Source organism: Streptopelia decaocto, assembly GCF_964273445.1.
Source record: "Streptopelia decaocto genome assembly, chromosome: 6".
In the NCBI taxonomy this organism is placed as follows: Eukaryota; Metazoa; Chordata; class Aves; order Columbiformes; family Columbidae; genus Streptopelia; species Streptopelia decaocto.
The window spans coordinates 31,690,719-31,708,579 of NC_138660.1; the positions used below are offsets into that span (position 1 = coordinate 31,690,719).

General features: G+C 46.0%; 1 protein-coding gene across 6 annotated transcripts in view; it reads right to left on the reverse strand.

The window, feature by feature from the left end:
- Positions 1-16,629, reverse strand: part of KLF7 (KLF transcription factor 7) — a 58,700-nt gene extending 42,071 nt beyond the window's left edge. For all 6 annotated transcript variants that reach the window (XR_014184284.1, XR_014184285.1, XR_014184286.1 and 3 more), the window contains exon 1: positions 16,231-16,629. Coding sequence is in view for 2 of the 6 variants with exons in the window: in XM_082055145.1 (XP_081911271.1) it covers positions 16,231-16,332 (102 nt within the window). In the remaining 4 variants the exon portion in view is untranslated. The remainder of the gene's footprint in view (positions 1-16,230) is intronic.
- Positions 16,630-17,861: the final 1,232 nt, after the last annotated feature.

A 17,861-nucleotide genomic window follows, 5' to 3' on the forward strand; every position in this document is an offset into this window, starting at 1 on the left:
CTTAGGAGTCAGAATAAATCCCCGCAGATGTCCCTGGTGGCAAAGCCAGCCCGATTCGATCAATACAGCAGCGTTATTAACACTGCGCTACCTTACATGAGGATAGTCATATGTTCTTGCCTCTGCTGAGCGTGGGGGAAGGGGTGCAAACTCCTACAGCAATTCACAGGGGAAACATCTCTCTCAAAGTCATTAAGATTGCACAAAGAATCTCTTACCTATTTCCATGCAATCTGCTTTTTTGGGAGAGCTCTGCTTCGCTAGTATTGATCAAGCTCAGGTGCAAACCCAGAAATAGCGTGTGCTTTCTGTTTTTCTCAAAAATAAATTTTGGTTTTAATGACTTTAGGATCCCTACCTTTAGGGTTTTTTCTGTAACCATGAATACCTTTCCATCTGGGGGCTGGGTACATACAGACACATAAATGTAAGCCTTTATGATTAGCAAATCTTGTAAAATAATGATGAGTATTAGGGGTTGCATTAAGTGCATTTGGATTCAAGCAGAATTAACAGTAGTAAAAGGGTACATATTGCTGCCCTTCCTGAGCCCAGCCAGAGTCACAGCCTTTCTGTGCTTGGCTCTTGACAAGCATGGTTATAGACAATCCTAGTGAGTAACTTGGGAATTGGCAAGAGAATGGAAGGGGAAGAAAAACAGTCCCTGCTTAACCACAGGCAGCAAATCTGAGGACTGGGTGAAAACCAGGTCCTGTGTGTGCCTTGTGACGAGTTTGAGGGCTAGAGAGGTACCAGCCCTAGGCCAGGTGTGGGAGAAAACACAGCAGAGAAGCTGAAGGCTGACAGCATGGGAGGAAGGACCAACTGTAATAATAAACATAAGACCAGCAAATGGCCTTAAAACCAGAAGAAAGACCTTCTTACCCACAAAGAAAGGTGTGTCATCCATTGCTGGAAAGAAAAACTACCACAGAAACGCTGCATCAGTACCAGCCATCATTCTCCAGCACTCAGCTGGGATAATACACCATCAAAAATAGGAACAGCGATACAGAATCACAGAATGTCAGGGATTGGAAGGGACCTCAAAAGCTCATCCAGTCCAGTCCCCCTGCCAGAGCAGGAACACCCAGATGAAGTTACACAGGAAGGTGTCCAGGCAGGTTTGAATGTCTCCAGAGGAAAAGACTACACAAGCCCCCTTGGGCAGCCTGGTCCAGGCTCTGGCACCCTCACTGAGAAGTTTCTTCTCATGTTTAAGTGGAACCTCCTGTGTTCCAATTTGAACCCATCACCCCTTGTCCTACCATTGGTTGTCACTGAGAAGAGCCTGGCTCCATCCTCCTGACACTCACCCTTTACATATTTGTTACATATTTATAAACATTAATGAAGTCACCCCTCAGTCTCCTCTTGTCCAGCTCCAGAGCCCCAGCTCCCTCAGCCTTTCCTCACGCGGGAGATGCTCCACTCCCTTCAGCATCTTTGTTGCCCTGCGCTGGACTCTCTCCAGCAGTTCCCTGTCCTGCTGGAACTGAGGGGCCACAACTGGACACAATATTCCAGATGTGGTCTCACCAGGGCAGAGTAGAGGGGCAGGAGAACCTCTCTGACCTACTGACCACCCCCTTCTAATCCACCCCAGGTACCATTGGCCTTCCTGGTCACACTTGTTCCCCCTCCACAGCAAAGAAACCACCACCCGTCCACCAAAAAAACCATCAACACTATTAAAGCCAAATCCTGCACAAGGAGGTGAAAAGCTGAGTTTGAGCACGCCAGGCCACCTCCACGCTGTGTCTAAGTGTTTCTCACCAGAGAAGTGTGGTGCTGCTCCAGAGCTGCTGGCACAAACTCCTCCCAGAAAAGGGTGCTGCAAAACTGTCTAGACAGACTAAAATTAAAAAGAACAAATTATACGACACTGCCCACTGTCTGAAAACCAGGGCCAGATTCTCAGAGGGAGGAGTAAATTGTTAGCACCATAATTGTAGCTAGTGGAGTCATCTTAATTTACACTAAGCAAGGATCTGGCCCAGAAAAATATTCCTGTCAAGTTTGCAGCCAAAAATTCCTCCGCTAGACCACATTCCACCAGTTAAACTGCCAGGGAAGACAACTGCAGAAAGAATTTAATTAAAATGGAGATCAAGGAGCTGGTATCCTTTGCAAACTCTGTTCTCAACTTCCTCCCTCCAACAACTTAGTGCTTGGGTGTCCCAATTTCCCAGCCCATAAAATGGGCACAGTCCAGCTTCCCTGCTTGGTAAGGGCAGTGGCTGTGAAGCATCCTATCTGTGCAGAGCCCAACCATCTAATCAGACATCTGAATGCTCTAAACCTGCGGGTCTTGGATGAAAGGATATGCATTTTTGTCTGCTGAAACAGCTCTGCCATTGCTCTTGGAAAATTTGAGGCTCAAAAAGGCAACCTGGAAGTTTTGCTTTCAAGACTGTAGGTGTCAAGTGCTCAGACTTATCAGGGTAACGCTGAGGGTTTTGCTGCTCCAGACTACACAAATTCAACCGCACAGTCCCTGTTACTGAAATACAGGTGGGCACAAAGAGTACTGCTTTCCCACAATTTTATCATCCATATTTTACCTCTGAACTTTGACTTCCATACTGATTGACATCTGGATGGATGGTGGATATTCTGCATACCCCTCTGTTTTCAACTCTTCCAGGAAGTCATTAGATAGAAGATACACCCAGGACGTGGACCAACGCACTCATGCTATCAAGTCATAAGGATGGCGCCATGTGGTGCCTCATCATAGCAGGTCCTTTATTTCTAGTCCTTAATTTCCATTAAAACATTTGGCTTTGCACCTGCTGCTCTGCAGGATCATCAGCAACAGCACATGGTTTAGGAGCTGTTTCTATCCCGTCTTCTTGTTCGACACAAACACCCCTCACGGACACCCACCGCTTGAGAGCTTGCTGAACAAAGAGGAGAAACATGACAGTTCCCGGGAAGGGTTTTCACAGAGGCAGAACCAAGCAAAAACCTTTACCCTTTAACCATTATCCGGGTTTATCACCCACCTCACACCAACAACTACAAAACCAGTGGTCTTCAACTAACTAACCAGCATATAGATACTGTTTCCCCTTCCAAGTCAAGTAATCAGCACCAATTTGACTTCATTCTCTTTAAAGTCTGATCTGTTTCATTAAACAAACAAATACAAATTTGGCATAAATGTTTTTTGTTTATTTACTTTGATGGATCCCAGTCCTTACTATAAAAAGGTGCTTAATAAAAACTAAACAGAAAATGAAGGAAACTGAATAAAAGCTTTCATTGTGAAGAAAAGCAGGGAAAAGGGCTTAAGGAGGAAATGCTAAAATTTTTTGTGATGCCAGCAGAGAGAGGCAGTATATAAAGAAACCCACAAAGGGGGAGGAAATAAATCCTTGAGACTAATTTGGAAAAAGACAAATTAATGCATTTATGGAAAAAACAGCAACACAACACGCACGCTCAATACAAAGCAGAGATCCAGTATGGCTGAGAAGAGACCTAGAACAGATAAAATACAGAGAAGAGCAATATAACTTTGAGGACACACTCTTACACAGAGATGGAAAGTATGACAAAATTGAAAGGGACATGCACATTTATTACTATCACGACTGTTCCACAGTCAGTGTTGTAATCTCCAGTCCATGAGCAGGGGTCTCATTTTACATTTAGATAAAAATCCCTGAAAGAGTTAATATAGATAAAGATGGGGAAAAGTGTCACAGGCTGTGCAGCTATGAACAGGGTGAACCCAGACAAAGCAACGGACTTGCTCATGGTGAAGAGAGAGAACATGGAGAGAAGGAGGAATTAGACTCAGGTAGGAGAGAGAACGGCTTGTTAGATATTCCTCCCTCAAATTAGGTTTCAGTACGTGCTTCCAAGGAAGCGATGTGGATTTCAAATGAGACTGCAAAGCACCACCGAGGCATACAATAAGAAATGGGACCCAGACAGAAGAATTTCATGATCTAACAGTGCTAATTTCCAATCTTATTTGTTTCTGGACCAGATCTGCTGATATGCACGGTTTATTGTTGCTGTATGAAGGCAGTAACCAAAAACACATTTTTTTAATGTTCACCCTGCTCTAGAATCTCATTTGCCTTCAAAATTAGCGAGAAAGACCCACTTGCTGAACACAAGGTCTTCCCTGACCCTTCTCTAACCTTAGAGTCCAAACTGCAGTCAGAATGTGGCTCCACACCCTCTCTGTGACATGACATGACATGACATGACATGACATGACATGACATGACATGACATGACATGGGCTCACTTTTGATTCTAGTCAGCACAGGAGGAAGCTCCCACCCCCAGAAATCTGGTCTCTCCTCTGAGACACGTTTCCAACCTGACACAACACGCGTGTGATGGATTCTCAAAGCGAAACGTGTCTGGCCGCCTGTATGTGCACACGCAGGGACCCTTCATGACTCACATTTAAACGACGGCATTTTGACGTCATTAAAACAGAGCGAAAAGATCTCAAAGAAGACTTACAGAAGTGGATTTTAAGGTCAAAAAGGGCCATTCTGATAATTTAATCTGTCCCCCGGATGACACAGCCCACTAAATTACACAAAGGGCTCCTTTAGATGCTCATTTACACCCACTTTCAGGTTGGTTTCCACTGCTGGATATGAAAGCCCAAGGGTAAATCAGAATGGGGTCCTTCCTTCCTCCTATGCACTGAGACTGTTCAGAAATGTCTCTCATCTGTCTCCATTTCACAGCTGGGTATGACTGTCCTGGGGGAAACAATGCCCACAACAGACATCATCCTACCTTGCAATGTTGGGGAAAGCACATTTAGCGCTTAGAAACATCTTCTCTTTCCCTCCCGCCCCCACGTTTTCTTCACTTGAAAAACCAAAGAAAACAAATCATGCTACATCCTTTGTTTTATAGAGGGCAGCTCAGGACCTCCCACTCTTTCATGGAAAGAAAATGTCTTTCCGGTACAGTTTCCATTATTTATTAGCTGAAGGTGGGGGGAGAAATGGTATTTATAGGATGCCTAAGGCCATGCTCACTATAAAACAGAAATAAGCCAATATAGCTAGAGCACAACTTAGTGGCCTATTGTGCAACATTTTAAAAAATGTACTCTGTCATTATGGCACTTGAGAATATCTCCTCCCCCCCCACACCAGTGGAAATACATTTATGAGAGCCATAGAGCTGCAATATTGTTTTAATCAAATCATTAAAATGGGTGTGTTGTTTTCTGCCCACATCCTGATATTTATTCCACATCCTGACAAGACTTGGGATTTGTATAGACCATTCTACTGCAAGGTGTCAAGTGACTATGTGGACACCGGGCCAGTGTAAATCCATGTATCGCCACTGCGACTTTGACAGATCTGCATCAGTTTGTATCAGCCCAGGATCTGACTCACTGATCTGGAATCCCCAGCGTGATGTGGGTACTATCCTACCCATTTACAAAGAGAAAAAGCATCCAGAACTGAATGTCAAAGGTTTCCTTGACCTTTTCCACTTAAACACAAAGAAGGAGAAAGAAGACAGAAATTCCCGTCTTATACCACAGTGCAACAACATCTGAGCAGAGATGCACCTTGCTCAAACAAAACTCTGACTGAATTACAAGGCCTTGCAGCTGATATAGGTCTCAGTGCACTATGATAATCCACGTGAGACAGGCCCAGTGAGGAGGATTCTTCAACCCAGGCCATCCACTCCATGTCCAGCTCACCAGGGGCTCAAGACTTTGGAGATGAGTATTCAGCATTTTCTAAAAGTCACACGCACTGGAGGTGTTTGGGAGTAAGAACCCACCTGGGCTTTGCTTCCCATGCTATTCTTCAAAGAAATGTGACATGAATGTCTACAGTGTTGGAAAACGAAATCCCATTGCAGCCTTTGTAGGGCTCTGTGCACCTACTGGTATCCTCAGCACAGGGAAACTATGCTGGGAAGTCACCTGTCTACCACGTCCTTCACACCAGAAAGTAACTCTGCACAAAACATGAGCTTTGCAGCCAACTCAGAAGCACCCCAGCTCCTGAGAGACCGATTCAAGCAAACATCTTCATCCAGGGAAGCACTGGACACAGAGATTTCAGCCTACGTCTGGAAGGTTTCATTCCGTAATCAATGGAAGAACCAGCAAAGCTCCTCCTGACCTTAACTGTACAATCGAACACCAACAGACTCATTCCCTCTAGAAAAAACCTCACAGATTAAACCAGGCCCTTCCATTTTCAAATGTTATATACAACAATCTTTCTTTTCACCTTAAAAAACACAGGAGACCTAAGGGATGTGCTGATAAGAGAATTCTATACTGCTTTCCTCCGGTAGACAGTAGGATACTGCCCCACTTACCCTAAAATTCTCAAACCTGCAAGAGAAACCCCTTATAAGCTCTTTCACTGGGTCACATCAGCACTTACAGCAGTCTGCCTCTTCTTCCAACGTACTGGAGACCTCCAAAACTATAAGTGCTTCCTTCTTCTGGTCGATCAGACAGAAACACCCCTTCCACTCATTAATTAGCTGCAACGCCCATGTTTCTTACAGCTTTCTCAAAGGCTTCTGGTTACATCAGAACCACCTTTCTCAGCACCAAAATCAAGCTTCTGGTTTCTTCGACTGGGCAGGAAAGCCTACAAAAGTGACTTCACACTACCCCAGAAACCCAAAACAAAGAGAAGGAACATGCACCTTACTAAGAACCTGATGTACAGCAACTTTCAGATGTTCACAACCACTCTGAGCTGCTGGCACAGCTTGTGAACACCAGAGTGAGCTGGGACAGCAGCATCAGATGGAGACAGAAAAGAGCTATTTTGCCCAAAACGGCTGTATTCTCAAATCTAATCAGTTCCTTCTCCCTTAATATTTTAAAATGCAGACTAATTTCAAAGTAAAAGCAAGAGACACCAAAGTCCCTCCCTAGCTGATCCAGTCACTAATGAGGGAGGTTTCTATTCACCAGCACAGATTTTCCATTCAGCAGCAAACAGCCTCTCCACTGTCCACGTGTCAGAAACAAAGCCACTTCTAGGCTGATGCTTTCCATATGAAACACCAGCTCCCATCTTTCTTCTCCCTTCCTCCTTTCCATACTGTATTACTCACATGGCAACGGTAGTAGCTTGCAGATGAGCGGAATATTTTCTTCAGAGCAGCATAAATTTTCTAGGATGACAAGGGCGACCAAAAGAAAGAAAAGAAAACACCAAACCCCAAAACAGGATTATTTACTACTTTTCACCAGCTTGAAGCAGGCAGCAAGCCCTGCAGGGCTGGCACCCTTGAAACCCAGGTTAGAGACCAGGGTTATCCAGACATTGCTTACAGCATCGCGTAGGGTTGTGGCTGCAGTTCTTGAAACATGCAAGAGAGCCACAGGACACAGAGAGTGTGGATACCTTTTACTGGCCAAATTGCTAATAGTTGGGAAAAAATGAAACGAGTTTTAGGGGCGCAAGCCCTGAAACAAAAGGCTAAATTGATAACAAAGCCAAAGATGTCAGCCAAACCAAGTCTCTCACCAAAAACAAGGCCAGGCACCCCGGAAAACTTCTAGAAAGTAGACCTGGTTGGAACATTTCTACCAAATGTTCTCAAAAACAAAACAAAAAATTTGGCCAATCTAAATTTTTTTATTGGAATATATTGGTTTTGGAGTTACAACGTCATCCACTGAAATTTCACACATCCAAGGTGTAATCTGGAAGGGCAGATCTGAACCAAGCAAAGCAGGGACTCAAATCTGGGTCTCTAACATCACACCCAAGTGCTATGAAGTGGCCAACATTCTTTCTGGGTGTAAAAAGCAATCATCTCTCACCCCTTCTACTCTTCCACGCACTGAACATGTTTTCATTGTGGCCTTCGCTCACTGGAACCTTTGTTTTCCATCCAGCCCCGGCAGAGAAAAAAGGCAGGAGATTAAAGGCAAACTCCCACTTCATTCCCACCAGCACAAAGCAATTCAGCCCAATGCTGATTCCCCTCCTGGGCTGGAGTGAAGACAAGTCAGCAGAAATTGCAAATGTTTACAAACCCAAGAACTTTCCCTATGCTTGAAAATGAACTTTGCCCACTTGAGAGTCAAGATTAAAACCAAATGCCTAACAGCATAGTAGCCTATTAGTAGTGAAAGCATTTTTAAAATCTAATTTACTTGTTATGCTGCATGCATTCTTCCTCACCGCATAATCCAAACAGTCATTTTCACTTTGATTTCCCGTCACTTCAGTTGCATGGGAAGGATGCTGCAGCACGAGAGCCGCAAAGGCAGCAGGTGGGCAAGACGATCCCATCCAAAAACACAAAGCCTGCTTCCAGGGCTTTTTTAATTATATAGATGGAGATTCTTTAATTGATTGCAGTTTCTGTCGAAACATGTTGGTTTACAAAGGTCCACCATGGTCAAATGTCAACCCTATGCCACTGTCCCTTTAAAACTGACCTTGGGAGGCTTCAGGTTTAAGGGTAGGATTTGTAAATTGGTACACTAATTGGAATGTCTCAGAAGAGCCTCTCACAAGCCAGCATTCCTCTCCTTTGCATCCCTCCCCATCAATCGCACTGTCTCCCAAGCTCACCCGTGTCACTGCCCACTTCTCTGCCCCTTGCAGAGCAGGAGCTATTGCCCCCCACGTATGATTTAAACCCCAGCTTTGCACTCAGGTCCACAATGCTGGGAAATAACCAAGAGGATTAGGACATGTGAGACATGGTCTGTAAGCACCATGTTCGAAACTGTTATGACACTTGAGAATGCCTGCCAGACCTTCAGCAAGCATTAATATGCAGTCTGTGTGTAAATGACTTGGCCTCTTTAGTGTATGTTGTAAAGTATATCACATGCACCTTAATAGTTCTCCAAACAATAACACATGTAATGGGTACACAGTTGCACTGAGCAGTAATGCTCTGGATTGGAAAGGATCCTTCATGTGTAAGAACAGGGAGAGGATGGGCACCTGCTTTAAAAGGATTAAGAGCATCAGAGCAGCTTAATATACCAGAGCTGATATATTAAACCTTTTAAACAAGAAAAATCCATGCCTTCCTGCCTCAGCTTCTTACACCCAATTCCGACACCTATTAAAAACCTAGAGAAGGGGGTCAAATTATTGCTCGGCACAGGTTGTCTCAAAGACAACACACACCTCTGGGAAGGGGGATTTTATTATAGCTTACCTTTTGGATACTTAATGTCATTTATTCAGAGAGGCAACGCTGCAGCCCACCCAGGGCTAGGCGTGCAGGAGGTGTCAGGTGCTTTCAGGGCCCGCCAGCAGGATTGGGGCAGCCCCAAATGTCCCAAGCGCCCCAAACCCATCGCATGAATCCTTGCCACAGCCCTCTTTGAATGGAAGAGCTGCCAACTCATCTCGTAACTGAAGGACTGAGAGGCAAAGGTTTGGTGTCCTGATGAAATCCAAGGTATCTATCTTTGAGCACAAAGGCTAAAATGATTTCTTCTAAGAAGGAAAATGAGACATGAACCCTGCTCTCACAAGAACGAGCACCATGAAGAGTCGGGCAGCCTTGCTCACCAGAGCAGGGACGGCAAAAATGGCCTGGTGAACACAGCGATACACAAGCTCTTTCTGACATACGCACCTATCTCTGCACTGCCAGCTCTCAAAATGCCACAACAGTGGCATTTTCTTAATGCTGCTGGAATCAAGTGACTCTTGGATATCACACCTTTCTTTTATTTCTGAGAAGACAATAAAGCAGATCTTGAGTGGCTCAGAAGCAAGGAATCAAATTCTTTTTTAAGTCTGTGACTTTAAAGACAATCTCAGTGTCTTGGGACCCAGGCACACAATTTTTCAACTCAAAGCGGCAATGCTGGGAAGAAGACACAGCCAAGAGAGCACCAAACTCAGACACTCAAAACACATGTAGTGCTAATCATGACTGAAGCTAACTGAAGAAAACTGGTAGGGACTCAAATATAACAGCATCAAGCTGGGGAATGTACATGTGTAACATCCAAATGTGTCCTCTGCTCAGGAAAATTTGGGAGGAGAGACTCGCTGGTAGGTTTGCTACAGAATCAGCTGAACCCTGTAGTTCAAGTGAATCCACATTAATTTGGACCAAGGCAGAAGCACCCAAAAAAGGAGGATCTGTGTGGAGAAGACATTCAACAATTCGGGTGGGTGATCCCTGCAACTTGAGCCTGAAAGACACCACAACAATGGCACTCCCAGCTCCTGAGTGTTCCTGGGAGTTTGGAAGCGGTGGGGCACTGCAGATCAATACATAAGGGAATGGGCAGGAGGCACCTGAGAGCCCATGGAAACAGAATATAAAGTAAGAGGGACTCAGCACCATTCTTGAAAATACCTTTATTAACTCTCCAGAATTCAGGTTTACCATCAAAAAAGAAAACTGCCACCCATTACAATACCTGTGAATAACTTTTTATGAGGTTTTGAGCATGGTAATCAAAAGCCTACTATTTTTCTCTCTCTCTGCAGATGGTGACAAATTTGATAGGAGCTGAGGTGTACTACTACCCCATTGCTTAATGTACTGAACACCAATGCTGTTCAGCCAGCAAGCAAAATCCTTTTGATTTATAAGGATAATTGCAATCAAGGTTGTTCATACGCAGCTAGAGTCAAACAGAAGCAGCTTCCTTCTCACCTCCCCATAACATGTTTCCCAATGCAGGATGGAGAAGCAATATGCAATATGTTTCTCAGCGGAGAGAAAATACAACGATACAACAATATCCAGAAGATACCATTTGCCTCCACCCTGGAGAGCTTAAGTGTGAAGCTACTGCGTGGAACTGAAGACCTTCTGCCATTTCTACATAGAAGTATCACATTGCAGACTAGCTATATGTCATGATTTTTATGTAGCCTACTCTAATCTATGCATTGCCTATTCAATACAACATACAGAAACCTGTGGACTTGGGGGAGCAGGGGTTAAAGCATCCCAGATAAATACGAGAAAATATTTTCTAGCTGAGTACCCACGTTATGATTGTGCATTGCTTAAAGGCATCTACTCCATTTCAAAATCACTTGACACGAGTCACACACATAATCAGCTACTTAAGACCTGTAACGTGGATTGCGGGGCTCTATACTTTCATAACGCCAAGACATAATCACTTATAACAACAGATTCTGTAATTAAGGAATCATGAAACAATAGAGACAGTGGTTTCAAGTTAATTTTTCCTCTCCTTCTCCATCTCTTTCTGTAAGGGGATAGGAGCATGCTTTCAGCACATGGAGCAAGCAGAGAGCCTGCAGGTACAAATGCACCGGCACACCGAGTCTGGAATACGCTGCATCACACATGTGGCTGTTCTTGGAAGTCAACCATTCCTGCAAGTTATTCTCAAGAGGCATGATGTGCTATAAGCACTTAAGAAATGTGTTACACTGTGACTGGAACCAAGATGAAATAGCAATATTAAAAGAGATGGTTTAGTTTATGTAGTGGCCAACTATGCCATTAAACTAGAACAATGGAGACGATGGGGAGGCAGGAATGTTCTCCAGCGTGATTTATTCCTTTCCAGTAGCAGTGGAAATTTTTCCTATAGGCCTGAAAATGACCCTGTCTGCCAAACAGAAGTCAGCATTAAGATGTAAGAGTTCTGCTAGATTAGTCACCTTGGGATACTCTGCTCTCACACAGCACAGGGATCTCAAAGCACTTTGCCAGGGCAGGTCAGAACTCAGCCACCCAGCCCCTCAAAGACCATTCCTTAGCTTCATTGTTATCAGTCTCTTCAGAAACGGGGAAACTGAGGCCTGAAGACCTGATTAAAAATATGCAAAGAAAGCTCTACGACAGAGTTAAGAGCAAAACAAAGGCTTCCTTGATCCTGTGCTTTACAGGAAACGTGCATTTCTCCTGGAAGGATCATTGTTTGCTGCAGCTGAGAGCAGCCGGGTCAGCCAAGGCAAGAGGAAATGTTATCGGGCAATGGTTATCAGACAAAAGATACAATGTTATTTCCACTTTAGCCAGCCAATTAGACCTGCTCTACCCGATGACACATGTGGGAAACACTGGCTTTTTTAGAATAAACCCTGGTTTGGCACCTAAGCCCATCTGATTTTGTACACCTGCATCAGCTACACACAGTGACCCTGTGCATCTGCGTGCTCTTTGTGCTCCGACGTGACGGGAATTGTCATGCGAGAGTCTGCCCTTTGACCCCCACAGAATACAAAATGAGCCCCAAAATGTCTCCTGATCAGTCCCCTTCTCCACACAAGGATGGTGAGTCCACAGTCCTCCAAGGGGCCTATGGAGAAGGATAACAGGGGTGGGAACAGGGTTTGAAATATTACCCCCAGGAGGTGACATATCTGACTACAAAAGATGCCTTCTGCACACCGATCTTTTAATGACCCCCCCCAATGACACTGTGAAGTCTCAGCAGGAAGAACAGGCTGAAGCCCCACATCCAGCCTTCCCCAATCCTCAGCCCTGCTTTCCCTGTCTTAACAGTGTGGCACACGGGGAGCAGGACCGCATGCAGCTGCACGGTCTGCACTCCTCGCAGACACCTCCCTCAAAAACAGCCTCCTACCCACTTCCTTCCTCTGTAGGGTAACGAGGCGCTCTTCAGCCTCATGCTGTCTCTCGCAGCAGTCTGGTTCCAATCTCGGGGATGCCACATCAGACGGCTACCCCTGAGCGATGGTGTGTGCGGCCAGAGGTCCTCCCGCTGCACCGCAGGTGCTGAAATCCGCCCCCCACCCCGTTCCTGAACTGCAGAGGCAGCTCACAGGGACAGACAGCAAGCAGGATGGGTCAGTCAGAGCCAGGATGAAAACACCAGGCAGAAACACATAGATGCTGAGATACCAGCCAGCTGACACACAGCAGACACCTTATTTTCCAATGCACAGAGCCCACCTCTTGCTTTCATCTCTTTCAGTGCTGTGGTGGCTCAACGCTGCTGGACAAGCTAAATAGAGACTAAATAAAGTTCCCTCTCTCCTGATGAAGTTGTGCTCTGGATGGCTTATTAGATCCTGACCTCCTCACTCCAAGAAAAAACCTTTCTGACCTCAAAAGTGTTTTGCCTGAAGGAATACACCCAAAGCTGATGTAGGGAAGCTAAGATTTTGCTGCCTAAAAACCTAGCCCTCCCTTCCCAACATGTTTTAAACTAACATGAAACACATCATGGATTCAATTCCAGCTTCCACTTCAGGTATTTCCACTTCTACAATGTAAACTATGTCCAGGGTGGAGTGTAGGGGGTTTTTTGTTTGTATTTTTTTCCTCCTGAAAAAAGAAACCTACACAAGAGATGACAATCTCTTCCTACGCAAAATCTGCTTGTGTTGTACATATTGCTGAGTCCCTCTCATTCAACTCCAATGCTAATTGTCAAAAGTATAGATACCAAACCTGCTCACATTTCTCTTGCAGTGGGAAGGAAAAAGGGGAGAGAAAATCAGCTGACTGCACGCAAGCATTTAGCAACCTGCCTGTGCTGTCAGTGCCTCCATGAGTGATGGGTGTTTCACAATCGGAAATATGAGCAACTGCTTCGTCTGTGTATCCTTCAGCCAGCAGCTACAAAAGTGTGGTCCAGACTCAGGAGAAAAGGAAGACAGGACTGTGTCAACACTTTCAGACCAAGGCAGGCTCTGATTTTCAGTGGGGCAAGCGCATCTTTTATGGTATCACAGCAGACACCATTTCTGCGAGCAGGAACTGGCACAGACTAACCTCTCCCCACCAAGCGCTAGGACCTGCTGATAACAAAACAAATGAAGCTCACAACGTGATAAGGAAACATGCTCTTGACCAACACAACTACTTCCCCCCTTTTAAGAGGCTGAAGCAATCTCCCAGGGCACTGCTTTGCTGCTGGGGGAAGCTCTGGAGCCTCTGTGGAGCTCGAGTATGGCACCAGAGCTCTTCATGAGAGCAGAACCAAGACCCATTCAAGTGTTCTAACCCAAAATTAAAGCTGCTGCTTCCCACAGGGATCAGTCACTGCCCTGTCAGCTCTCCTCCCTGGGGTCTCGACTGCAGCCTGACAGCTTTAAGGGATACCTTTAAAAACACACACCCACGCACAAACATCCTTTGTCCCAAAGCGCCTAAGGTTTGCCTAAAATAAATAAATGCCCAAGTCCTGGCTACATCTCCAAGTGATTCAGAAGAATGAAATTGGGGTCTCTGTGTCAGTGGGTCTGCCAAGCCTGCATGACTGTGTGCTCTGAACAGGCTGCTCCCACCACTGATACACCAGTTTTGCTCCCCGTTGTTTGCAAGGAGAGTCCAGAGAGCAACAGGGGAATAAAAACAAACTGTACATACAGGATGTTATTAAGAAACATCAGGCACTGGTTGGAGGAATTGAGGGGAAACAAGGGAGAATGTAATAAATTATTTTCAACTTCTCTTTTCAAACATATGTGGGGAATCAGTGGGGTTTAACCAGGCATGTGTGTGTTTAAATTTTGCAATAGTAACAGTGGGCTTGGGTAAGTACATTGTGCTGTGTAAAGCTGCTGCTCTTCCACGCATAAAAGAAGGCAGCAGGAGACGGAGTATCACACACAGTACTGCCTAAACCATGCTGGCTATGTCAACAGATTATCTCGCTTTGGACTGTCTGGACTGTTACTAATATGCAACTGAATATGCAACCAATCCAACAACACTGATGCTACGAAATTAATTCTTTTAATGCAATTATATTAACATCTTCAGTTTAATTAGCACGTTAAAAATATAAAAGCAAAGTAGATGTGACCATTGTGGATGTGCGAGCTGAATATTAATAACAAAAAGCATCCCCTCCCCCTCAGAAGATACAGCAAAGTTGGATCGGTCATTCTGCAAATTAAATCCTGAATGTGTTCGCACCATAGCTGTCAATAAACCTCTCCTGTGTGTGCAAATACACACATAAAGCTGAAGCCAAAACAATTTTATTAGGGTAAACCTTTAAAGATCCAGCCCCAGTCTAGCTGGATGACAATGCTCTACCATCCACATTTCTCCCCACACACACTTCTAAGGAAAAATTAAATGAACGTCCCAAACTGTCACTTACTGGAGACCTAACACATGCTACCCTTATGCCAGCCAAGACTAAGGTGAATACTGGCAAGATGAAACCCACTGGCTCGTTATTCTTACGCCGATAGTACCGCGGGTCCGTGCGCTGCATTAGCACCACATGTCAGCCCAGCCACACTCCACTATTCCTACCCACTAGCAGATTCTTTTTTTTTTCTTTTAAAGAGACACTAGTTTCCAGAATTTCGCCTGGCATATTGCCTCTGCCAGAAAAGCACATTAAGAAACAGGATTTTCTCACAATGTCCTGCCATAATGAGGAATCCTGTCTTTCCTTTTCCCTCAGTTATCCCAGCTGATAACTATTTATAGATCTACGCATTTGGGCTCATAGTTCATTTTATACAACTCTTTTCTCTGTAACCTACTCTTCTCCTTGGTCTTATTTATTCATGCCACCAGCCATCATTTTAATGCATTCGTGATACTTGATTTCCATCTTCAACATATCCTAATTGTGTCTGCATATTAACTCTATGGTGCCTCAAAATATGCTGGTTCACTGGAACAAGCCTAAGGCATCATTGTTTTAAGATACAGCAAGAAGTGTGTGTTTCTCCCCACCTTCTAAAAAAATGAAAAAAGTAAAAAAAAAAAAAAAAAAGAGTCACCTCCTTAGTTACAGAATTTAGCCTAAAACCTTTTGCTAGTGCTTCCACACACCTGCCCACCCCCCATCTCCAATTTAAGCTGCAATTTTTATTGACATATACTAATTACTTGAAAATAAGAATGATCTATTCTGTTTCCAGCAGCTGCCAGCTGTCAGCACTGGCTAGAAGTGATCAGCCTTGTTTAAAAGAATAACAACCAAAACCAAAAAAAAAAAGCTAAGCTCAAAAATAAAATAAAAATAGTAGTCATCATAAAAACAAAACCCCAAAGAATGCCATCGGATCTCAGGTGCTGCCGGGTGTGCTCAGAAAGGACTGAAGGCAGACATTTGAATGGACTGCTCAGTTTGTCATGGCAAAAAATAGAGAGATTTAAAGGTCTACCCACGCGGTGAAAAAAAAAAAAAATTAATACAACACCAAACCGAAACAAAACACAAAAAGCTCTGAATTAAATAACAAAAATAAAATCAGAAATGCAGCCCCAATGCATCGACTGTCTGTGCTTAAGAGATTTACAGGAGTAATTTAAATGATTCACCTGCTGCCAGTTTTCCTCCAAGGATGGCAAAGCTGAGAAGTAGCCGGTGTCGTGGACAAGCTGGAGTTCCTGGAATATACTATAACTAGCCAAGACATCCATGCTGCTGCTGAGCAAGACCCTTTCTTTCTGCTTTTGTGTGTGTTTGTTTGCTCGGGTGGGGGGTTGTTTTTGATCATAAAAAAAAAAAGGAGGAAAATCAACCAATGATAGATCCAGGGTCCCTTTGGCTTTGTTTTGTTTCAGTCACACTTTAAAAAAAAAAAAAAGAGAGAGAGAATGAGCGTGGAGGGACGGCGAGGGCCGGGGGCCGGGCCGAGGAGGACGAGCGGCGCCGGCGCGTACCGAGCAGCCCGCGCCCGCCGCACCGGGGCACGTCCCCGCCGCGCACCGCGCAGCCCCGCGGCCATGCGCGCTCGCGCTCCCCGCCCCCTCCCCTCTTTATTTTCGGGAGATCACATCCCCCCCACCCGCCCCGTCCCCTCCTCCCGTTTTCCTCTCACCCTCCCTCGGCAAACCCGGCCCGGCCCCCCCGCGGCCGCCGCCGCCTCACGGCCGCCTCACGGCAGCCCCGCCCCCCGCGCGCAGCCGCGCGGCCCACTCAGGCAGCGCGTGGCCATGTAGGGTAAACGGCGGGGCGGGAGGGGCGGGGCCGTGGCGCGCCTGAAGTCACTGTGGCCCAATGGCGGCGCCGCTCAGGGTGGAGGGGGCGGGGCCAGGCCGCCGATGGCGGCTCCGATTGGCCGGCCGCGCGGCTCCCGCACCCTCCCCGCGGCCCGCGAGGCGGTGCGCACCGAGCTATTTTTAGGGCGCTATATAATGGGGCGGCGGCGCGCGCGGCAGCGGCAGAGCGCGGCGCGCTGGGGGCCGTGAGGGCGGCGGCGCTCCGGCCCGGTTACCGGGGTCGGCGGGAAAACGCTGCTCTGGGGCGCTGAGCCCTCACCCCGAGGCGCGGGCAAGGGATGGGGAAAGTGAAGGAGCCGCGCACTTGGTGGCTGCCGAGCAGCCCGCGCTTCCCCTGCTGCGCACAGCCATCTGCGGCCATGTGCTGCTCTCCAGCCACTAGCTCGGGAGTCCCTGGGGGCTGAGGGTGGCCGGAGTGAGCAAAGTGCTTTTTTCTCTCAGTCACAGATGGCTGGGAAAGATGCACAGCTGAGAGTGTTGGGAAGAGAGAGAGTGGGAATATACCCCGAGCTGGAGTAGCCAGTGTAACCACCAGTGCTTGGTGCCTGTGCATGGGGTTGGCAGCAACCCAACTCAAGGGCAGGGGTAGTGCTGAGTGTTAACCTAGCCAGGCTACCTGCAGAAATGCTCCCATGCTTATTAAGGCATCTATTGTGGCATTGAACCAGGCTTAGCTGTGATCTGAGCCCTCTTTGAATACTAGTTTGGCTTGGCTAATGAGTTATTTGACCTTAAATGGTTAGTGTGGTGCAGAGCTTCCCCAAAATTGTTCTGGCTCTGTGCACAGTTGCATTTCTGCTTTCGGAAGAATTGCAGAAATGAGTGTGCTCATTTCAGGATAATGGGGGGAGTTCCAGTAATAGAAGAAATATGTTCTCTTTGTTGCCCTGAAATTTGGAGGGCCCTGTAGTCCCATCAGCTACATTGCTAGGGTTATATCTAGCCAC